The sequence below is a fragment of the Nannospalax galili genome, unplaced genomic scaffold, assembly GCF_000622305.1.
Source record: "Nannospalax galili isolate Female #2095 unplaced genomic scaffold, S.galili_v1.0 scaffold146, whole genome shotgun sequence".
Classification (NCBI taxonomy): domain Eukaryota; kingdom Metazoa; phylum Chordata; class Mammalia; order Rodentia; family Spalacidae; genus Nannospalax; species Nannospalax galili.
Genome location: NW_008357929.1, coordinates 9,155,117 through 9,178,410, shown reverse-complemented (window position 1 = coordinate 9,178,410; position 23,294 = coordinate 9,155,117). Strand labels below are relative to the sequence as shown.

The following is a 23,294-nucleotide window of genomic DNA, read 5'->3' as shown; positions in this document are numbered from 1 at the left end:
CTCCCCCATCTCCACCCTCAGCCTACCACCCCCCCCACTATCTACCCCCAGTTTCATGTCTTCTATTGAATTAAAAAAAAACACATCCATCTTACTAGCACCTGTGAGCTGGGTGCTGGAGAAATCATACCTCACTAGAGTGTCAGTGATCTATAATTCTTACACTCAGATGGCCAAAATAAGGGCCCATTCCCTTTTCTTTGTAGGTGGTTTTAGGTCAGAATACACCCAGGTTTCTTGGAATGGGATTCTCACTCTTAAATTCTGTTTCTCTTACACACTGCTTAGGAATGTCAAGCAGGGGTTTCTCTTTTTATCAATGGTCATAAATTCTTGGTTTCCCTCATCAAAGTTGGTTGTTCACAGTCCTTGCATGCAGGTTCCACTTTGACTATTTCCAGGCCTCACTCAGCACAATGACCCCCACTGTGGACCAAGGCATTCTCCAACAGGTTGATTTCCCACAAGGTTGTACTGTGGGTAAAAGCAGCAGCTAGGTCCTCACAGAAGGCCGCAATCAGCTCACAGGCCTCAAAAGCCAAGATTCTCTGAATAGCAGTTGGGAGGTTTCATGCTTCACAGGACAGCTTCATACCAGTGTCCTCTAGTTTATTTTCTGAAATCTGTAGACTTCTCAAATTCCTATACTGAGGACTGCAGTCAGATCTTGACAGTCACTGGGTGATGATGATGGTCAGCTGACCACGGGTGCCACCAAGGCCCCTGGGTGACCAGGGCAGCTAGGCTGATACAGCTCTGCCAGTGTGTGTGGGCAGTCATGCTGCCAAGGCTTCACCCTGCCAGTGCATATGGACAGCCATGTAGGCACAGCACCACCCCACCAGTGTGCCTGGGTGGCCATGCCAAGCAAAGGTCGGCCAGATGAACATTAACTTTAAGTGATCCTAGAGGACCAAACTTAGTAGAACTAATATAAGACTCTTCTAAACCAAAGAACAATGGGCAAGTTTCAACCATTTGCAAATTGGGTATTATGATTTGACCTAAAATATCCTCCAAAGGCTGATATGCAGAAACTATGGTTGTCAGTCCTCGGTGCTAGACATATAGAACCTTTAGGAGGTGGGGCCTAATGGAGGGAAGTTAGGTCATTGGGGCATGCCCTTGAAGGGGATTTGGGGACTCTGGATCCTTCTTCACTCCCCATATGCTGCTGTTGAGCAGCTCTGCTCCACCATATGTTCCCTGCCATGATGTTACCTCATCACAGACCTAACAGCAATGGCATCAACCAGCTATGGATTGATATCTCTGAAAGTGCAAGTGGTCAAAATAAACCTCTCTCACTTAAACCTCTCTCAAACATTTCATCATAGCAAGGGATGTTGGCTAACATGTCTGGGGACTTACTCTTCAGAACATGAGCTTTCAGCTGTTAATCAGCATTAGCATTCCTTCCTAACAGTTAAACTATCCGGACTTGTCCCATCACTCCATGAACCACTTGCTCAGTGTCTTCTCTGGGTATATTCTTATGTCCAATGAGTAAAGAAATTCAACTTCCCTATTTGTTCTTTCTTTTTTTGTGTGTTTGTGTTTGTTTTTGTTTTCTGAGTTTGAAATTTTGGGGATTTTGGTTTGGGTTTGGGGGTGGTTTGGGTTTTTTGGTTTTTTATCTCTAATGATTTTTTAATTCATTAAGCTTTTGTAATTTCATTAAACAGTTCTTAATCAAATTTAGACCTCCCTACCCCATCCATGCTCCCCCATATCCCCACTCATGTTAAGTCCTAGCTAGTCAAGCATTTGTACCCAGATGTCCTTCAGTGCAAATTTATTCACTGGAGTCTAGTCAGTCCACCTAGAGATTGTAAGTAAGGCATACTCTCCCTCATCCAGTAGCAATCAGTCTCCAATAGTTCCCAGTCTAGTGCTGCCCCTACCCACCCCACCCCCCCATCCCAGGCTCTTGTTTAATTGAGTTGGCATGGGTCCTGTGCTCAATGCCATCATTGCCACAAGTTTACATGTGCAAGCTTCCAGTGGACTGTAAGCCTCTGCTTCCCTGTGTTCATGAACCACTCCTAGCTCTTACAATCTTTCCACCACCTCCTCCACAATGGTCCCTGAGCCATGGGTGGGTGAGGTTCAATATAGGAGTCCTATCCAGGGATACGCACTCTGCAGTCTCTTATTCTTTAAAACTTGGCCAGTTGTGGCCTTCTGTGTACATCTCACTCTGTTGCATAAGGAAGCTTCACTGGTGAGAGTTGAAAGATGCATTAGTTTTCTCTTTACCCCTTGTTCTACTATGCTCCATGAGCCTTAGGTGTAGAGGTTCAACTGCAGATGTGTCACCAAGGACTGGGCATCTCTCAGATGTATGTTCTCTGTGTCTGACCAGCTGTGGAATTCTGCAGTAGTCTCCATCTGTTGCAAAAAGAAGCTTCTTTGATGAGTTGTGTACTGTATGCTTGTCTATAAGTATAAAGATCTATATTTAGCATATGGTAAGAAATTTCATTTATCTAAAGATATGACAGAGATAGCCTTCTTTGTATCCTTTTCTTGAACTCTAAACCATAGAAATAAAATGATCAGTACCTAAGGATAGAGACATAAACATGCCCTCTGTAGTATTCATCAGTATCAAAAAACTGGAAACAACTGAATGTTCAGTTAGAGATGAGGCTGGATACACTGTGAAGCAGAACACAACAAAATACCAGGCAGCTCTTAAAAGGATGAGTCGGGGAGTGGGAGAGATGGCTTAATTGGTTAAAAACAACAACAACAACAACAAAACCTCTTTGCCATGCAAGCATGAGGACCTGCGTTTGGATTCCTAGCACCCATTAAAAAGCCAAGCATGGTGGCAAATACCTGAAATCCTAGCACTAGGGAGGGAGGCAGAGATCAGAGGATCCCTGGAGTTTACTGCAGCCAGTCTTGCCCAGTTAGGCACTCTACATAGCTAATTCTAAGACAGTTGGGGCTACTGGGAAAGCCTGTCTCAAAAAACAAAACAAAAGGTGAAAAGCAATTAAGGAAGTCACCAGATGTCAACCTCTGGCCTCCAAACACATGTGTACCAACACAGATGTGTAACTACTGAGTTTCAGAGGTTTCCATGAGATGAAACCTTATTGTTGTTGTTGTTGTTGTTGTTGTTTTAAACAAAGTCTTATTATGCAGCACTTGCTGACCTAGAACTAGAACTTGCTATGTAGACTAGGCTGGCCCTGAACTCACAGAACTCCACCTGTCTCTTCTCCAAAGTGTTGGGATTAAAGGTATGCACTGCCCAGCTGAGATTAATCTCTTAATAAAAGAAATCTATAAAAAATATACAGCATAGCACAAACTTTTAAAATTTTTGTTTTTAGATGTATGTTTTCTTGCTATGTATGTAAGTGTACTACATGCATGCCTGTTGTCCATGAAGGCCAGAAGAGGGCATTGGGTTCTCTGGAACTGGAGTTAAGAACAGGTATTAGCCACCACATGGGTGCTGGAAACCAAACCCAGGTCCTCTAGCAGAGCAGTAAGTACTATTAACCACTGAGCCATCTTTCTAGCCCCTCCCTCACAGATTTTTCTTTTTAACAACTAAAGTCAACCATCCTGAGCAAACCTTCTGTAAGACTTGAGTGCCCCCTTTTAGACGCCTTTCCAAGGTACACACAGTCTCCTCCTTCATCTCCCTGTCTCCATTCCCCTTTCCTCATTCCAACACTTACCTGTTATACAGAGTCAGTGGTAGAGGAAAAAGAAATAAATCGAACCAATGAACTTTTTTACATTGTTCAGTATTAAGTCTTCTCTGAAAATTGAGACAGTCTCAGTAGAGGTTTACAGCAGGAAAAGAACACCCATAATCCCAAAGAGAACCCTCATGACCAGGCTCAACTCCAAGACTAAGAGTTCAGGAGATCAAAGATGAACAGTCCCCTAGCACCACAGTCATATTCAGGAAACTTCCTCAATTCTAAGTGAACCAAGAGTTTGGAAGGCCAAGTTCATCACTGCTGTGGCCTATGCAAGGCATGCCCGCAGCATGAGAAAATGATGCATACATTTCACAAGTCAAAGTTTCCCTGCCCACACCACAAGACAGCAGAAGCCAATGACTGCAACCAGAGAGGGAAGTACTGACCTTCCTGCAAATAGGGACAGGTGGATATTCAAATTAGTAATTGGGAAAATAGATGTTATAATATCTACCTTGAAATGATATCCTAAGATCACATGGCTTTAAATTATACTGTTTATAATGACATTCTTATGAGTAAATGCCTCAAGAAACAAATAAGATTTTATACAGCCCTATGCCATACATGAGCTCCAAATTATAATACAGCAGCAACAATACAGGTCTCATCAAGAGTGACTGCAATTTGAGACATATTAGCACAGGAGGAAGGAAAAAGATGGAACTACTGTGTTAGAAAAGTTTTAACAAGCTTTGTTGGCTATGAAATGTAAGTTCACTCTGCTCACCCACACCCCTGGGCATAACCTAGTGAAAGAAGCTTTGATCAAGAAGTTAAAAGTTACAAAGACAGGTAATGGGGATGTAGGAGTTGGCTACTGGCACAGACAGCAGGCACTGGAAGTCTGGATCAGAGGTTTTGCTTTGAAGTGTACACCTGTGCCAGTGTGGGCTTCCCCGCTGCAAAGGGCCAGACAAAACTAAGGCCTTTGTTGTGGCATATCCATGAACACCACGGTACTCATAAGGACAAATTTTAAAATAAGATGCTGAATTCTTCCTGTTAAAAATTAAGGGAAACAATTTCTGAGGATGCTTTAGGAAAGTAAGTTGTTTTCTGTCTCTGGGGAACATGTATGAACCCACAAACCTACATAGATCTCTTACCAGCATTATTACCCAAGAATGTCTTTCTCAATGACTTGAGAGTTTTGCCTCTATATCAAAGCTTTTGTGGGAGGGTAAGATCCTGACTTATATGGGCACTATGTTTAAATAGCAAAATGATTTCCTCTCAAAAATATATGAAAAGCTTGGCTTTTTCCCTCTGACTGAGCCATTTAAACAAACACAAATAGAAGGCACTATGTATGTCAAAGGGCATTATCAAATTCTCTTGCCTAAGGATTGGGGGGGAGTGTTTTTGAGGCAGGGTCTCACTCTGTAGCCCAGGCTGGCCTGAAACTCACTATGTAACAGAGGCTGACTTTGAGCTTTTGGCAATCTTTCTGCCTCAGGTCCCCAAGTGTGAGCCACCATACCAGGCTTGAGGATTGGTTATTATTTACTTTGAGAATAATGTAATGTTTTAAAAATCTATCTGGCTATATAAAAGAATGAGATTTCTGTCTCTTTTTTGTTTGTTTTTGTCTTTTTGAGACAGGATCTCCTGTAGCCCCAGATGACTTGGAACTCATGTAGACCAGGCTGGCCTCAATCTTACAGCAATCTGCCTGCTTCTGAGTGCTAGGATTAAAGGTGTATACCACCACACCCAGCAAGATTCTGTCTTTATAATTTCTTGGCAATTGCCTGTGATATGCATCACATTCTGGTTTAAGGGCTATTCAGTAATAAAGCTATTTTCTTTCTCTGTTACCTTTGTAGAGAGGTTTTGAGGGTTGGGAGACAATTTTGATTTTAAATATATTCTTCTGACTGGGGGTGTAGCTCCATGGTAGAATGCTTGCCTAAGAATACATGAGGCCCTGCATTCGATATTCAGTATTTTGGGAAGAGGGGGATTAGTATTTCCCAATATACTGCATGTGCTTAAAAAGCAAACAGTAAAAAATGTAAAAAGAAGCGGGGGAAGGACACCTGTTGAGGAAGCAGAACACAGTAAGAAATGACAGGAATGTCTATGAGTGATGCTGGTATTCAATTGTGAACAGTAAGTTAAAACATAGAGGGCTATGTGTCAAACATTGTTCTAAGTGTTTAAGTTACATTAACTTACTTAGTTATGCAGTTCTTTGGATTACTTTTCTCAATTATCCATTCTGTGTGTGTGTGTGTATGTGTGTGTATGTGACCTCACAGCACACCTGTGGAAAAGGCCAGATCCTGCTATTACAAAGAGTGGGGATTTTATAGAATAGGATGACACAAAAAAAAAGGGAAGAAAGGGGGCTGTCATAGGCACCCTATTCTGACCATAGAACATATGGGCAGAAATGGTCTTAGAAGATGGTAAATGGTAATCCACTGAGGACCAGACACTGCTTTGAGGTTTGGTGGCTAGAAGGTAGGGCTAGAACTGCCTCAGATTTTCCCTACCAACCATTAGCACTCCAAGTCTTTTTAAAGTCTGTCCCCAGAAAACAGATCTGCATAGCCCTAGCCTACCCCAAGACACTAAACTATAATGACTTAGCTCACAAAAATCTAGATAGGGACCTGTGCAGGTGACAAAGCCTGAGTCCTGAGCCACCCTTCCACTGTTTACAAAGTCTCTAACCAGCACTGGTGTTAAATGCTGTTCCTGACTCTCCTAATTCTGAGACTCATGAAGGACCAGGAAATAGCTTGGAAAACAAATTCGACCTGGGATCTACTGAAGAAGGGCTGACTCTTATTACCTGGGAAGAACACATTCATGGGAAGTGCCCATGTCTGTCTGTACCAATGTGATTCTATACGGCACCCTCATATCCAGACTGGTATTCTTGGATGCCAAACATGTTCTGCACCCACCCACTGTGGAGGTTGGAGAAAATGAGGTATTCACTGCTCTGCCTTAAGCCTCCCTCAAACTACCTGGTTCAGGATACCTGGTATACTTAAAATCTCGATGATGTTTAGGTGGGTGGAAGAGGAGAAGCTGGGGATGGGGGAGAAGCGAGTGAGTAGGGCAACAAGTCTTGAAATGCTGCTTTTCCAGGAGTTAAGTAGCTTGAAGATCTATTCCTGGGGAGTTATTGAAGGGCAGCATTAGAAAGCAGTAGACATCGGAAGCTGGAGGCCTTTGGGGGCTACACTCTGTCTAGCAGCAGAGCATCCTCCAGACCCCAGCACACCCTCCCAGGCTCACCTTCCAGAAGTATTCCTCTGGTCTCTGATAGATAGGAATGTTGGAGAGAGCGAGCGGCGAGGGCGGGCAGATGGAGAGCATGAGCTGATGGAGGAGGCACAGAGGCACAGATGGAATTCTCAGCGGGATACAGATTTATTTCACACGGGGCACCTTTCCCTCCGGGATGGGAAAGATGTCAGGGAAAGATGTCCGCCCACAGGTTGTGAGCTGGGACTTTATATATGGGGGCTTTAGGGTATGGAAGGGGGGAATGTTTGGGGGAGAAATCAGGAAGGGGGAAGCAGGAAAAGCAGGTAGGATTAGGGTCTGGAAGTGTTTCCTCTTAAGATAAGAGAAAAACAGCTTCTAAAATCTCTGGTTACCAGGTAGAATCTGCTTATCTTATCTTTGGAGGTCAGAGGAAAGGCAGGCTGCTTCTCAGCAGAGTTTGTTTCCCTTGAATTCAAAGGTCAAGGTGAGGTCCCTGTTGGAGAGGGGGGAAACTGCTGCTGTTTGGAACCCTAACAGTCTCAGCACAGAAAAGAGGAGACTTCTCCCATCTCCATCTGAAAAATGGGCTCACCTCCTCTTCAAGTTCCCCCAAACAACCGAAGACCTAGAAAAGTGTCCTATCTTCCTTGACTACTGCAGGAAGCTCCTGCCCTGGGGCCTCCCGGATCTAAAGCCATCCTTCCCCGCCCCGACGACCGCCACCCCACCTCCCCATGCACAGCAAAGCTCTCAGCCTCATTCTGGCCAGGGCCCGACAGCTTCCTGCACACTCGCACCCACTAGCCGACCCAGAGGCACAGCCCTTCCCCACAGCCTTCTCTACGGTGGGGCTAGCAGGTTCAGGCTAGTCCAGGGCGGAGACTTGGGAGTGCCTAGAAATTGCGAAGGCGGGGATACAGGTCCATCTTTTAAAGGCTTGGGAATGGCCCTGAGGCAACGGACGCCCTGGGCGATCTGCGGATTGAACAGCACCTAGACCCCTTCCCTGAGCGGCCAGAGGGCGCCATGGTCCTCTACCGCATCAGCGTCGTCACTGGGGCCTGGCTCTTCTCGGGATCACTCAACCGCGTGGGGCTGTGGCTGGTTGGGGCGCACGGGGAGGCGAAGCTGGAACTGCAGCTGCGACCGGCGCGGGGAAAGGTCAGTGGGCAAGAGCTGAGCTCGGGGCGGGCGGGGGCGGGGATGCGCGACCCAGGAGTTCTGCGTGGGCTGCAGGACCGAGAGTCATAGACCCAGTCTGGTCTCCCTCCCGGACCCTTGTCTTGGCATCCTCCAACTCCTCCTGCATAAATAGCCCCAGAGACGGTAAATATAGGACCTGTGGTCAGACGTGACCTCTTCCAAGCACGAGTGTGGTGGGAGCGCAGACTGGGATGGCACAGGTGATGACGGTGCCCCGTCGTCGGTTCAGAGCACTGTGGTCAGCGTGCTGCAGACTGGCCCAGAATGGACACTTTAGACCCAGCCGACAGATTTGAGGGTGGGAGGGGCGGAAGCCAGATGTTCTCTGCCCTCTGTGGTAAACAGGCTCCCCAAAGGCCGGCTCCAGCCACAGAAGGCTTCTAGAGTGCCTGCTACTCAGTCTGGCGTGTCTGGTCCCCACAGGAGGAGGAGTTTGTCTTCGATGTTCCCGAGGACCTGGGGCCGCTGCAGTTCGTGAAACTTCACAAACAGCACACAGTGGTGGACGACGCCTGGTTCTGCGATCTCATCACCGTGCAGGGCACTGAAACCAGTGCCGAAGCAGTTTTTCCCTGCTACCGCTGGGTGCAGGGAGGTGGGGTGCTGAGCCTGCCGGAGGGCACCGGTGAGCAGGCAGCGGGTGAGACCTGCCTGCTCACCGTATGCAAGTAGCCTGGAGGGGGAGGAGTGCGGAAGGTGAGGGTGGGGGAGGAGGGAATAGGGCTAAGGAAGACCAGAGGGGACCTCAAGAAAGGATAGAAACCCACAGGTGCAGAGTCCCCATCCAGGATGAGAGTCAGGAAACCCGAAGTATGGATTCCTAAAGCATTAGCCAGAATAAGTGATGCTACAAATGAGTTAAAAGGGAAATAAGTGAACTAGGGATCCTGTCCTCCTAAACTGGGAGTAGGCCATGCAGCTGTGGAGGAAATCAGAAACAGAAAAAAGTACAAAGACTTATGTGATTGAGAACAGGTTAGGGCAGGGGACAGGAGGGGGGCTCATACAATAGGCCAGTGAGCAAGGACAGCTGTGGGGACAATGGTATAAGGATGGAGAGTTACTTCGACTGGAGTGATGTGGAACACCTGGCAGGAGGAGGGTGAAGAGCAGCAAAAATTCAAGATTTTACCACAGGAAACAAGTAAGAGAGAGAGATGAACAGAAACATATGGAGGCCAGGGCGGTAAGGATGAAACAGCACTTTGAAACAGGTAAGTGTGAGAGAACACATTGATAAATATGATTAGCTCAAGAGAGTAAGTCAGGTAATGAGAGTAAGGGACAGAGACTCTGGAGGACAGGTGAAGTTTAGGAAATTAATCAAAGCAATGGTGTGGGCCACCGGTGATAAAGACTTTGATCACCTTAATTAGGGTGAGTTTTTTTCCCCCAACACTGGATATTGACAATATAGGTTCAGGTAGAGAAAGATGTTTAAGGAACAAGAAAAACGTGGAAAATACGAGATTCTGTTCTTCAGGAAAGAGATAATAGGCTAAAGTAAGTAAAATTGGGAGCATAAGATAGGCAAGGATGGGATGAATGTGTCTAGGGACCAGTCAAGTGAGGCTGAGCTGGAGAGTAAACGCAACTGAGCAACAACTGGAAACAAGAGCTCTGACTACAAGCAAGAATGCTCAAAGCCAGACAGAAACGTACAGCTAATCATAATGTCTCCCCAGCCCGCCTGGCAGGAGACAACACCTTGGATGTCTTCCAGAAGCATCGAGAGAAAGAACTGAAGGAAAGACGACAGATCTATCGGTGACCACCCACCCACAGGCCCCCCCAGCTGTCCTGCCCTTTCCCCTTCCCTGCCCCCATCACTGACCTCAACACTCTCCCTGAAGTGTTGTCCCCATCTTATAGCTGGGCTACCTGGAAGGAAGGCTTACCTCAGACAATAGATGCAGACTGTAAAGATGATCTACCTCCAAATATGAGATTCCATGAGGAGAAAAGGCTGGACTTTGAGTGGACACTGAAGGCAGGGTAAAAAAAAAAAAAAAAACAGCTGCAGCTCATGAGGGCATTGAGGCTGGGAGGTCTAAGCATGGTGGTCTGTGGTGAGGAGCTGAGGGTCAGATGATGGGCTCATGCCTCAATACCTGTCCTAGGGCTCTGGAGATGGTCCTCAAACGTGTTTACACCCTCCTGAGCAGTTGGAAATGCCTAGAAGACTTTGATCAGATCTTCTGGGGACAAAAGAGTGCCCTGGCTGGTCAGTGGCTTCCCCCAATCTCTAAAACCCCTTAGTGGCCCTTTTTCATTACAATGTATGACCCTGTAGCTCCTTGCCAAATCAAAGCACATTATACCCAATAATCTCACAGAGGCCTCAAAATTGAAAAAAAAAAAAATAAGTGGGCTGAGCTGGGTATAGAATAGTCTAAATCCCTGAGGTAGACTCTAAAGAACAGAAATATCCAGGGTGTGGTAAATCTCCCTCTTGTGCTGTACCTCCAAACCCACAGAGAAGGTTCACCAGCGCTGGCAGGATGATGAGTTTTTTGGCTACCAGTTCCTCAATGGCGCCAACCCTATGCTATTGAGACAGTCCACCTCTCTGCCCTCCAGACTGGTGCTGCCGTCAGGGATGGAGGAACTTCAAGCACAGCTGAAGAAAGAACTCCAGGTACTCCCCTCCTGCCTGGCATTGTTCTACTTGTATAGAAAAACTGGCAAAGATGAGACACCAAAGTCAGGCTACAGGAAAGGAGGAACCCTTGTAACTGACTCATGCTGGAAAAAAAGATCTAAAAATGACAGTGCAGGCCTAGAGAGCTGGCTCAGCCATTAAAAGCTCAGGCTCACAACCAAAAATGACAATGCAGCATAAAAAGTACAAGGATTCTGGTGTGAATGGGAAAATAGGATGAATTTCTAGGGCACAGATTGAATCCAGAGGTATTAGCAGCAACAATGACGCTATTTTTTTAAACTATACAATTCATATTTAGACCCTATCCCCTATCTCTCCCCTCTCCCATAACTCCCCCCGGGGTGGATTTCATGCATTATGTCATATATGTTAAGGCATAGGGAGTCAAGTTTGTTTCCCCAGATGTCCCTTGGTGTGAGTTTATCCACTGGAGCCTGGTTAAACTAGCGTCACCCCCTTAAAGACCAACTCTCCCCAATGGTGGCTCTCTCAACAGCTGTCTTTGGTCCATCCTCTAGTTTTCATGCAGGTAAAAAGGCAAAGTCTGTGGAACGGGATTCAGGGAAGTTTTCTGGAAACTTTTAGACAATGAGTTTGGGAGGGATGTACTGCCCACCAGGAGGATAACCCTAGGCAGGGTGACTGTGTACACATGCACATGCAAGCTGGATTCAGTGGCAGTGGTAGCTAGGGGAAGCTCTGGGGAACATTCTTCAGAGTAGGCGAGATCTGTATAGAGTGGAAGAGGAATTGCTAATGGGAGCCAAAAGCAGAAAGCAGACCATACCACTTGGGGGTGACAGGGCAGGGGAACTGGCCATCTGGACAGAATCAGATTGATAATGTCTATGATACAAACTAGCCTAAGCATGTGTGGTTCTGAGCCTAGATCTACCACACACATCCCTCACAAGACATCTACCTTCATTAAGTTGGGGGTTTTTTTGGTTTTTTGGTTTTTTACTGTAAGATCAGAAGAATTGGACCAACCAGGTACTCTGACTCTGCCAACAGGATTCTGGAACTGACCTAAGGCAATGGCAAGACACTGGAGTCAATAGCCTCAAATGTCTTGCCCTTTGTCTGACCCTTTGAAATCTAAAAAATGGATACATTGCTCCTTTCTCCAGAATGGTTCACTGTTTGAAGCTGACTTTATCCTGCTAGATGGAATTCCAGCCAATGTGATCCAAGGGGAGCAGCAGTACGTGGCTGCCCCTCTTGTCATGCTGAAGCTAGACCCCAATGGGAAGCTGCTACCCATGGTTATCCAGGTAAGGTGCCCTAAGCATCTCGCTCCTAACACCATTCACTTAAAACCTCTGCTCCCAAGAGCCCAATTTCTTGGTACTTGGCTCCCAGGCCCTCTCTTCACTGGAAAATATTCTCATTTCACAGCCTAGGTTCCCCTGACTCACACAAATGGAAGTACTTATTCAAGAGTTAAAATAGTTGCTGGGTGCAGTAGTGCATACCTATAATCCCAACACTCTAGAGGCAGAGGATCATGAGTTCAAAACTACCCTTGAAACATAACAAGTTTCAGGCCAGCCTAGGCTACAAAGTAAGATCTTAAGGGGGTTAGAGGAGTGATGGAGAGATGGCTCAGTGGTAAAGAGCACCTGCTGCTCTTGTAGGGGACCTGGGTTCAGTTCCCAGCATCCACATGGCACCTTACAATCATCTGTAATTCCAGTTCCAGTGTATCTGATGGCCTCTTCTGACTTCCATGGGCACCAAGCATGCATGTGTTATACCTACACATATGCAGGCAAAATATTCATACACATAACATAAATAGATTTTTTTAAAGTCCTGATGACCTCTTGAGTTCTCATCCTATAATCAGAAGTCCTCAATCCTATAATCAGAAGTCCTCAAACATTAATGTGTTTCTGGATCACCTCAAGCACATGTTAAAAACACAGTTTCTGGATTGGGGATGTAGTTCAGTATAGAGCACTTACCTAACATGCACAAGGCTCTGGGTTCAATCCCTAGCACCCCAAAAAGAAATAAGTTTGAGTCCTACCACCAGCCTTTTTGGTGCAGTATGTCTGGAGTGGTAACCAAGAAAGTGCACTTCTTATGAGTTCCAAAGTAATGCTGATTCTAAGTAGTTCAGGACCACACTGAGGATCACTGTTTAATCTCTAAATGACCTCTAACTCCGAACATCCATTGTCTCTTTTTTGTTTTGTTTTGTTTTTGAGACAGGGTCTCCCTGTAGCCTCGGCTGTCTTAAAACTCTCTATGTAGACCAGACTGGCCTTGATCTCAGAGAGGTCTGCCTGCCTCTGCCTCCCCAGTGCTGAGAATAAAGGCGTGTGACACCTAACCCTGCCCATTGTCTCTGAACTTTCTCCTTGCTATTCCCATCAATCATTGATGAACACTGTCAATAATCTCATAAATCCAAAACTTGCTTTCCATCCCATCACTCAATCTCTCAGCCCCATATTTTCCCACAGCACTGCTAAGGCCTCCTTTCTGGACTCCCATCTCTCCTGCATTCAACCTGCTCATAATGGTACCACAGCAGAGTGACAGGTTTCTTATCCTTTCTTCCAGAGGATCAGCCTCTAGAGAGCAAGTCTTGCTTGGTCCATTTCCCCAGGAACTGTGACCTTATCAATACATAGGTGTTCAATAAATACTCAATTCTTGTTTTCCCAGATTCAGCCCCCCAATCCCAGCTCCCCAGCTCCAACATTGTTCCTGCCCTCAGATCCTCCACTTGCCTGGCTCTTGGCTAAGATGTGGGTCCGAAGTTCAGATTTCCAGCTTCAAGAACTCCAATTTCACCTGCTGAACACTCATCTGGTGGCTGAGGTCATTGCTGTCGCCACCATGAGGTGCCTCCCAGGATTGCACCCTATCTTCAAGGTATAGACTCTTCTATCCCATGTTCCTCAGACCCAAATGAGCTTCATCTCTCAGGCTCAAAAGAGATTAAAAAAAAAAAAAAAAACTTCATAGCAATTTGTGAGTGAAAGGGAGACAAGATTGTATCAAAACCCTAGAACTGTTATTTTAATCAAGATGAGTCACTTAGCATTTCTTCAAGATACTTTATAAGAGAGATCTCTGAAATTATCAAACATTCAGACATCCTAGCAATGGACTTACAGTATAGTTAAAATACTGTTAGAAGACGGGGCGGCAGGGGAGAAGTCTTATCCCACCATTGGAGAAATAGCATTTATCTAGGAAGACAAGTGACTAAGAACTAACTAGAGAGGCCTGGAGATGGCGCAGTGGGTACAGTGCTCACTGTCAAGCATGAGGACCCAACTTTAGAGCCAGCACTCATGTAAAAGCTGGGTGTGGATTCTGGGGGTTTTCTGGCCAGCCAATATAGCCAAAATGACAAGCTCTAGGTTCAGTTAAAGACCTTGTCTCAAAAAGTAAGGTGGAGGCCAGGTATCGTGGCTCACACCTTTAATCTCAGTTCTCAGGGGGCAGACACAGGTGGATCTCTGTGAAATCAAGGCCAGCCTGGTCTACATAGTGAATTCCAGGCCAGCTAGTGCTACATGGAGACCCTGTCTCTAAATAAATAAACAGTAAGTGAATAAAGTGGAGAGCAGTAAAGGAAGACACTTGATGTGTCTCTAGCCTTCACATGCACACTCATGTGCATGCACACATACACACACAAATAAATGAAAAAAAAAGAATGGACAGACAGTATCTAGAACTGGACTTTGAAATGACAAGAGTCAACCTCTAAGGAGTAGAGTACTCACGGTCCACCCCAGTTGAGCAGTCAGCTACTCAGGAACAGATCAGAAGGTGAGGAAAGAGCCCAGCAGACTACTCACCTCTGCTCAAGAGTGAAAGGAACAAAGATATGGTTAACATGCTGGTGACAGGAATGGAGAGGAAAAACAAATACAAGGGAAGAAACAGAAGCTGGAGCAGGCCCGAAAGCAAGACTGAAGAGAGAAAAGTTACAGGGCTAAACAATGTGTTGTACTGTGCTAAAAATACTCTGAGTTCAGTATCTCTTGCTAGACAGAGGCAACAAAGTTAAGACTTGAGCTTGCTTTAAAAAGATTCTCAAGGGCTGGTGAGCTGGCTCAGTGAGTGAGGCACCTGCTGCCAAGCCTGACAATCTGGGTTCCATCCCCAGGACCCACATAGTAGTAGAAGAAAATCAACTTGTACAATTGTCCTCTGACTTCCACACATGAGCCATGGCATGTGTATGCTATGGCTTTCACCCACACACACACACACACCCACACACACACACACACACACACACACACACAAATCTAATAGTCTCAAAATCTTGATGACATTTTACACACACAGAATATGACAGCATAAAAATGATATAAGCTTGTACGAGCATAATTGTCGAAAACAGTAAAGTTAGGGGCTAATTTAGGGGCAAAATGAGGTGTGTGGCTTTAGCTACATGGACTAGAAAGTGTAGGTGAGGTATTCAAATGAGTACTCAGTAAGAACAACTTACATGCTTAACTGGGTGCCTCTATCTGGATCCACAAGCCCAGCCAACACAGCTATGACCACTTTGGAATTACCCCTTTTGGTAACATAGTCTAACTAATAGTATCTTGGGTTTTATTTCTCCCATGATGCCTCCTGCATCTACATTTTCTACTCAGTGTGAATAGGTAGTGTGAAAGCCTCTCTATTCACACTTAAACTTTTGCTTTCTGGCTCAGCCCCATCCTGCCTCCACTCACAGAAACAACTTCATCCATGGCAAACTGCTGAGGTTACAGGACATATGGCTAACTGTGCAAATGTCCCAAGGGCCACCTACCTGTTCAGACTCTGGATTTTGATTTCTGGGTCTAAATCCTAAATCTTGGCCTTGCTATTTATCAGATGTCTGCATTATTTTTTTGTTTTATTTTTGAGACAGGGTCTCAAAACATTGGCCTCAAACTTTCTACATAACCAAGGAGGACCTTGAACTTCTGATCCTACTGCCTCCACTTCCCAAGTGCTTGGATAAAAGGCATGCATCACCATGCCTAGTTTATGGGGTGCTAGAAAAAACCCTGAACCCAGAGGCTCTGTAAATGCTACACAAGCATTCTACAAACTGAGCTACATCCTTAGCCTAGACAGCCATACTTTTAAAACCATGACAGAAGGTCCTTAGTTGAATTGTTCAAAGATAAAATGACATAAACTACAAATGTAACACATACTAAATGCTACCCCAAAATTCTTGCAATTTTTTTAGGGGCTTCCCTTTGCCATCTTATCTCATATGGACTTTGGGTATTTTATAACATTCGGCATCTTTTGTGAATTTTCTGAAAACTCTCAGACCAGTGTGAGCTGCTTTTATTGTAAAAGAGATCACTTGAGTCATTTCTGTGTCTGGCACAAGCAATTCAAACAAATATCCAAATCAGATGAAACTTGAATGCTAATTAGGTAGAAAAGAAGACAAAAAGAAATGAATGAGTTGGCCTTTTATACATCCAAGGAAAAGAGAGAGGAGGCCCTACAGTGCCTAACAAACTGGGGAACAGATTTGATGCCAATACCTCTGCTGCTCAGGCAGGCAGCTTAATATATCGCCTCTAATCTGAATAAAAGTTCCCTCCTCCCAAGCTATTTCTGAAAAAACCCAACAGTGAAATAGCCAAAGAACAGGGGTACAGCTTTTAAAAGGAAAATAAAATTACCTTAAGCGATAAGGATATAAATAATAGAATATATTAAAAATCAAAAGGGGCTGATTCCTAAGATGCCTATACTCAAGGCAGAAGTAAATAAAGAGAATAATAGTCATTGTTGGGGAACTTTTCTGTATACAAAGTCCTTAGATTACTTACATAGTCACAGACATCACTACAGCTCCCTTCGAGAAGAGCCTATTATTGCCCCCTCTTGGCAGATGAGGATATTGCAGATTAGTTATTAACTTGGTCAAGAATCAAGAGTGGTAACATGTAGGTTGAAAGCCTAGCCACTGTGACTCCAGCGGACAACTCACAAGGAAATTAGAGAACATAAGTGACTGATCAGAGAAGCAGGAGACCACCCTGTCAAGGTAGCAGCAGGGACAAAAGCATCAAGAGGACAGTAGGGCATTATGCCGGGTGCCAGGCCTTACAAGGAAAGACTCAAGTGTGCCTCCATTAAGCACTCTTTTAAATCTCCACCCAGCTCCTAGTCCCCCACATCCGTTATACTATGGAAATCAACACCCGAGGCCGGACTCAACTCATCTCAGATGGAGGAATATTTGATCAGGTAAGGAAGGTATGGAGCCACCTAATCTTCCAGTTCCCAATGACCTGAAACCTTCGGGGTCCCAACCTCCATAAATATCTCAAGCCTTAACCCATGAGTCCTGTCCCTTTATATAAGACTTTAAATCTGCAAACTACATCTCTGAGTATTGTATGACTAAGGCCTTGGTTCTTAGTCCCACTTCCATCCATCAAGACCTGTCAACTCTCTTGTCCCAGGCAGTGAGCACAGGTGGAGGAGGCCATGTTCAACTGCTCAGCAGGGCAATGGCTCAACTGACCTACTGTTCCCTCTGTCCTCCTGATGACCTGGCTGATCGTGGCCTGCTACAACTCCCAAGTGCTTTGTATGCCCAGGATGCTTTAAGGCTCTGGGAAGTCACTGCCCGGTGAGTGAGAGGGAACTGAGAAACAAAAGGGAATGGGTGTGATCTGGCTTGAGACAAGAATATCTCCCCAGAAGGAACAGTAAGGAAAGTCCAGAGGGCTAAACATGAGAGACTAGAATGTGTCAGGACACATGGATGAGGAGGGCTGTCCCCAAGGAGACTAGAGACCTGGAAGAATCAGGGTTTGTTAGAAATGACTAGCAACCACATCTAGGGAATTACTAGAACTGCTAGTCTGTATCTCTTCACACTAATACACCAAAAACCTGGGGAGTGCTGGGAGCGTAGCTCACTGACAGAATGCTTGCTTAACATATGCAAGGCCTTGGTTTGGCCCCCTATAGAGCAAAATATGAATTAGAAAAATGAAAATAAAAACTCATCTCAAAAGGCAAGTCTTGGCAGGATCTGACCCAGGCACAGTGAGAATCAGTTGACTAAGGGTCACAGGAAAGAAGAGCAAAGGGGAGATGCTGAGGCTTCTGCTCTCAGAAAGCTCAGCTTCCTTCTCTGGGCAGGTATGTGGAGGGGATCATCCACCTCTTCTACCAGAGAGATGACACTGTAAGGAGGGACCCAGAGCTGCAGGCCTGGTGTCACGAGATCACTGAGGTGGGGCTGTGCCAGGCCCAGGACAGAGGTAAGGTATGTCCCAGAGACAGGAGCTCCTGGGAAACCCTGAGAGTATCCCTTCCCAGACCTGCCCCCCTGGGGACAGAACTCCAGTCTGTCCCTTCCATTCATGAAAGCATCTAACACATATCCAAACAGTCAGAACTATTCTATATACCCAGAATATCCTCCTCAGGGGCCTTGACCATCAACTCCTACTCAGGTCCTCAGCCATGCCCATTACCCATTGGTTGAGCATGGGGACCAACCAGACTGGAACCACAAGCACTTGTGGGGTATCTGTCTTCATGGTTCCCCATTTTCCTACCTGAAGATATATGAGAACATTTTTCCACCAAAGACCATGATGGACGACCATGGCTAGCCCTCCCTTTTCCTCCTGCCTGCTATTGTCTACTACACACAGAGGGTCCAGGCATGCTGCACACTTGCCAGATTGCAAGGCCATTTCTAGATGATCTTATAATACACATGCTTTGGCTCAGATGTGAATTCAGTACCCTGATCCTTGGAACCCAGGTTTCTTTGGCTTGCTCATCTGGAACTCACTCCCCTCCACCAGTTAGGATGCAGCTACTACCTTTAATTAACTTCCAACCTTTGCTCTTTTTTAACTCTAGGGAAGAAATAGCCTTTCCTGAGCTACTCCTAAACACAGGGTCTCCTCTCTCCAGAGTCCATTCTGGACTGCTGTGCAGTACCTGTCAGTCCCTGTTCCTCCATACTTCAGACCAACACCTTGAATACCATCCACGTCCTCTGTGGGACAAGTACAAATCTTTATGGAGTAGGGGACCACTGTGATTAGCAAACATCTGTTCTCTGGAGAAAGCCTCTCCCCGAGGAATCAGGGGTTTACCCCCACCCTTCCAGGACCAAATTTTCTCTAGTGCTTCTCAGTCCTGACTCTTTGGATTCATGTGTCCAAAAAGTCTTTTCTTCCTCTCCCTAACCATCTTCCTCCCCAAATAGTACCTACATCTAAAGATTTACAACAAATATTCAGTGTCCTGGTCAGTTTGGACTGTAATAACAAAGTACCAAAGACTGGGTGGCTTAAACAACAAGTTTATTTCTCACTGTTCTGGAAGCTGAAGTTCTGAGATCAGTGTGACAGCGTATTCAGGTTCTAGTGAGGGCATGCTTGTACCTGGCAGAGAGCACACTGGCTCTTCAGCCTCTGCTCAGAAGGGCATTAACATCACTTACAAAAGCTCCACCTTCATGACCTTATTACCTCCTGAAGATTCCACATGTCCACATACCATCATATTGGTGATTTCAAGTCTGAATTTTGGGGTGGAAACATGAGCATTCATTCTGTAAGATGGATATTAACTTTAACTTCCACTAATCTAGTCTCAGCCTCTCCTCTGTCTTTTTTTTTTTTTTTTTTTTTTTTTTAGACAGGGTCTCCCTGTAGCCCCAGCTGGCCTGGAACTCACTATGTAGACCAGTCTGGCCTTGAACTCACAGAGATCCGCCTGCTTCTGCTTCTTGAGTACTGAGATTAAAGGCGTACACTACCTACCACATCCCGCCCGCTCCTCCCTCTTATCCTCTCAATTTTCAGAGCTCACTTTTGCCCAATTTTCCTGACAGACTTTTTAAGGGGAAGAATGCTAAAATTAAAAAGGGTAATGGATTAGTGGTCAGGAACCCAAGTTCAAGGTCACCTTGTTTTCCCCCCTTAAGGTAATCCTGACAAACAATTTAATCTCTCTTATCTTTTCTTATCTACAAAACAGGGTAATTATATATGTACCAATTCAAGTGAAAGCTCCTTCATCCACTGTAAAATGATTGAGGCCATTTTTGTGGCAAGCCCTTCTTACCAATGGTATTCAAAATCCAGAACTTGGTTGTTTTTGTTGTTACTGCTGTGGTTTTAAGACAAGGTCATTTTGCCTACTTACTAGGAGACTGGCCTTGAATTGATCCTCCTGCCTCAGCTTCCCAAGTGCTGAGATTACAGGCTTGTGCCGCCATGCCCAACTCAGGACTTTTCTTATTCTTCATCTTGTAACTCAGAGACTTTGATTCCCTGTCTGGAAACAGGAGGAAGCATCATTAAATTCTTTTTAATATTTTATTTATTATTATTTTATGTGTATGCATGTATTGCCTGCATGTAGGTAAGTGCACCCATGTCGTGCAATGCCTGCGGAGGACAGAAGGGGCTGTCAGATCCCCTGGAACTGGAGTTACAGACAGTTGTTAGCTGCCATGTGGATGCTGGGATTCAAACCAGGGTCTTCTGAAAGAACAGTCAGTGTTCTTAACCGCTGAGCCATCGCTCCAGCCCCACATCATTAATTCTTAATCTGAGACTAGGGATAACTCATTACTGAGACTAAGCCCCTAATCCTTCCACAATATTATTTATTGAGCACTGTTTAATAGCAGATGATTTTGGTACTTTTTAAAAAATAATTTGCATTTTATGGAATGGAGAGATGGCTCAGTGGCTAAGAGCACTGGCTACTCTTGCAGAGGAACCCCGGTTCAGTTCTCAGCACCAACACATTAGCTCAAACCTGTCTGTTAACTCCAGTTCCAAGGGATCCAATGTCCTCTTCTAGCCTTGTGGTATACTTACATACATGTAGGCAAAATACTTATACATATAAAAATAAATTAAATAATTTGTGTTTAAATGTTTATTTTTATTATGTGTATGAGTGTTTTGCCTGCATGTATGGAAGTGTACCTCCTGCATGCAGAGTCCATAGAGGCTAGAGAAGGCATCAGATCCCCTGGAGTTAGAGACAGTTGTTAGCTACCATGTGGGTGCTGAGAACTGAACCTGGGTCCTCTGCAAAAGCAGCAAGTGCTCTTAACCAGCCATTCCTCCAGTCCCTTGATACTTTTTTTTTTTTAAGGTAGGATCGCACTGTATCATGCAGAAAATGGTGCCAGCAGGCCTAGAACTCACAATCTTCCTGCCTCTGACCTAGGATCACAGGCATGCACCCCCACATCCATTTTAAAGATGAAAAAATGAAATGCAGAGAGGCTAATTAACCCAAAATTACCAAGATACACAGGATTAAGCTAAGACTGAAACCCATGTGCAATACATCTAAAAAAAATGAACAAGCACACATCCATTCTAAAATATGGACCTATTAAAGCATCAGCCTTTCTCTTTCCTCTTCTGCTGTAGCCTTTAAATCCTGTTGCTTTCCTGGCCAGGTTTCCCTGTCTCCTTCCAGTCCCGGGCTCAACTCTGCCATTTCCTTACCATGTGTGTCTTCACATGCACTGCCCAGCATGCTGCCATCAACCAGGGCCAGGTATGGACAGCTGAAAGCCTAGGTTCCTAAAAGCAAGTATCTAGACTTTGGAAAATCCAAGGGAGAAGTGGGAATTAAAATCCTAAGTGCCATGGTTCTAGGATTGTAGTTTCTTTCCCCAGCTGGACTGGTATGGCTGGGTACCTAATGCCCCATGCACAATGCGGATGCCCCCACCCATTAATAAGGAAGATGTGACAATGGCCACGGTGATGGGCTCACTACCTGATATTCAGAAATCCAGTCTTCAAATGACCATCACATGGCATCTGGGTCGCCGTCAGCCAGACATGGTGAGAGGGGATTCAAGGAGAGGGGAATGACAGTTGGAAAGGAAATAGCAGTGTGAAGGGCTGTGCCAAGGAACTGCCGTCTTCAGTTTGGAAACTCAATGATCCTTTGTTCTGTCTCAGATACCTCTAGGACATCACAAAGAAAAATATTTCTCAGATCCCAAGGCCAAAGCTGTACTAAGCCAATTTCAGACAGATTTGGAAAATTTGGAAAATGAGATTACAGCCCGGAATGAGCAACTTGACCTTCCATATGAATACCTCAAGCCGAGTCGTGTAGAGAACAGTATCACTATCTGAGCCTGAAGATGCACCACCTAGAAGAGTTCACATCAGCTCCAGGACTGACATTTCCATCTTGATTTCATGTCTTCCTAAATCTCTGCTACTAGACTGTAATTCTTCCCCCAACTAAACACTCCATACCAGTATTCTACTACAGGGCACTAATTTTCTTTTTTTCTCTAAAGAGTTAGGTAATATTTTAATCTTTGGAGGCCACACAGTTTCTGCCACAATTACTTAGCTCTCTCACTGCACTATCAAGGCAGTCACAGATATTATGAATGTGATGATGTTCCAAAAAAACTTTATCTGTGAACACTGAGGCATAAACTTCACATGTCACAAAATATTCTTTTGGCTTATTCAAGAATCTAAAAATGAAAAATAAAAGTACTTTGGTTGAGGGACATGCATGGGTCACAGGCTAGATTTGGCCCTTATATAATTCACAAGCCTCAGGCCTAAACCCCACTTCTGAAAGAGCCATGACTAAGGAAAGAAAATGGTATTTCTGCATGAAATCAACAACTTCCGCTAACTCTCCTTTTCCCAGGAACCAGACCTCAAGCATGATGGCCAGTTTGTATATTCCTGCCTCTTCCTTTACAATTTTCCTTCCACCCCATTCCTCCTATTCAAAAGTGTGCCCCAAATATTCCTGAATAAGGATGGGGTTCCTAGCCTCAAATAAAAACCTTTTCCCCAAAAGAGCTTTGTTCTCCCAAAGTCCCAAACTAAAGTTAGAGGAAATTCTTGCTTAAAGTCAATTTCTAGTCAGGTGTGACAACACCTTTAATCCCAGCCAGCACTCACTCAGAAGGCAGAGGCAGGCAGATCTCTTGCGTTTGAGACCAGCCTGGTCTACATGGTAAGTTCCAGGCTAGTCATGGCTATACATAGTAAGACATTGGCTTAAAAAAAAAAAAGAAAAAACCTTTTCAGCCTGTTTAATACCCAGTGATCACTAAGAGTTTCCCGAGTTCCAAGTTCTCTTTCACAACCCTTCTGAAAACAATATGAACAAAATATACGGAACAATGCCACACAATTATTCTAGTCCATGACAGTGTTTGTTTGGTTCCAGGGTCTTGTGACAATGGCCTTGTCTTTATTAGGATGGATAAAAGAAGATCAGTGTAGGGCTGGAGAGATGATTCATCAGTTAAGAGCACTGACTGCTTTTCCAGAGGACCTAGGTTTGGTTCCCAGCACCCACTCAGTGGCTAACAACATCCTTAACTCTAGTTACAGGGGATCCAACACCCTCTTCTGGCCTCCACAGGCAATGTGTCATGCGTGTGGTAAACCTACACACACGCAGGC

General features: G+C 45.0%; 1 protein-coding gene and 1 long non-coding RNA gene across 8 annotated transcripts in view; one reads left to right on the top strand and one right to left on the bottom strand.

Moving 5' to 3' along the window:
* Positions 1–23,294, bottom strand: part of LOC103752174 — a 30,537-nt gene that overhangs the window by 6,862 nt on the left and 381 nt on the right. For 3 of the 7 annotated variants that reach the window (XR_003847422.1, XR_003847419.1, XR_001872105.2), the window contains exons 2-4: positions 21,619–21,812; positions 20,014–20,145; positions 10,061–10,146 (exon numbers count right to left, since the gene is read on the bottom strand). This is a non-coding gene — a long non-coding RNA (uncharacterized LOC103752174). Of the gene's footprint in view, positions 1–2,354; positions 2,392–8,298; positions 8,836–10,060; positions 10,147–20,013; positions 20,146–21,618; positions 21,813–23,294 lie in introns of those variants that run through there. The other 4 variants (XR_003847421.1, XR_003847420.1, XR_003847423.1 and 1 more) reach the window with 3 other exon arrangements.
* Positions 7,980–23,200, top strand: Alox12 (arachidonate 12-lipoxygenase, 12S type). Its single transcript, XM_029557497.1, has 14 exons — positions 7,980–8,120; positions 8,586–8,802; positions 9,848–9,929; positions 10,035–10,157; positions 10,283–10,386; positions 10,640–10,800; positions 11,958–12,101; positions 13,504–13,713; positions 16,990–17,076; positions 17,295–17,464; positions 17,983–18,104; positions 21,293–21,393; positions 21,516–21,686; positions 21,807–23,200. Exons 1-14 carry the CDS (start codon positions 7,986–7,988, stop codon positions 21,984–21,986), a joined length of 2,007 nt encoding a protein of 668 aa, XP_029413357.1. The 5' UTR covers positions 7,980–7,985; the 3' UTR covers positions 21,987–23,200.

Bases quoted from the DNA above. Each gene is read 5' to 3' on its own strand.
- Alox12 (XM_029557497.1), top strand. From the start codon at position 7,986: ATGGTCCTCTACCGCATCAGCGTCGTCACTGGGGCCTGGCTCTTCTCG. The intron at 9,930-10,034 runs GTGACCACCCAC...CCCATCTTATAG, and splicing joins GAAAGACGACAGATCTATCG to CTGGGCTACCTGGAAGGAAG. The intron at 21,687-21,806 runs GTGAGAGGGGAT...GTTCTGTCTCAG, and splicing joins GTCGCCGTCAGCCAGACATG to ATACCTCTAGGACATCACAA.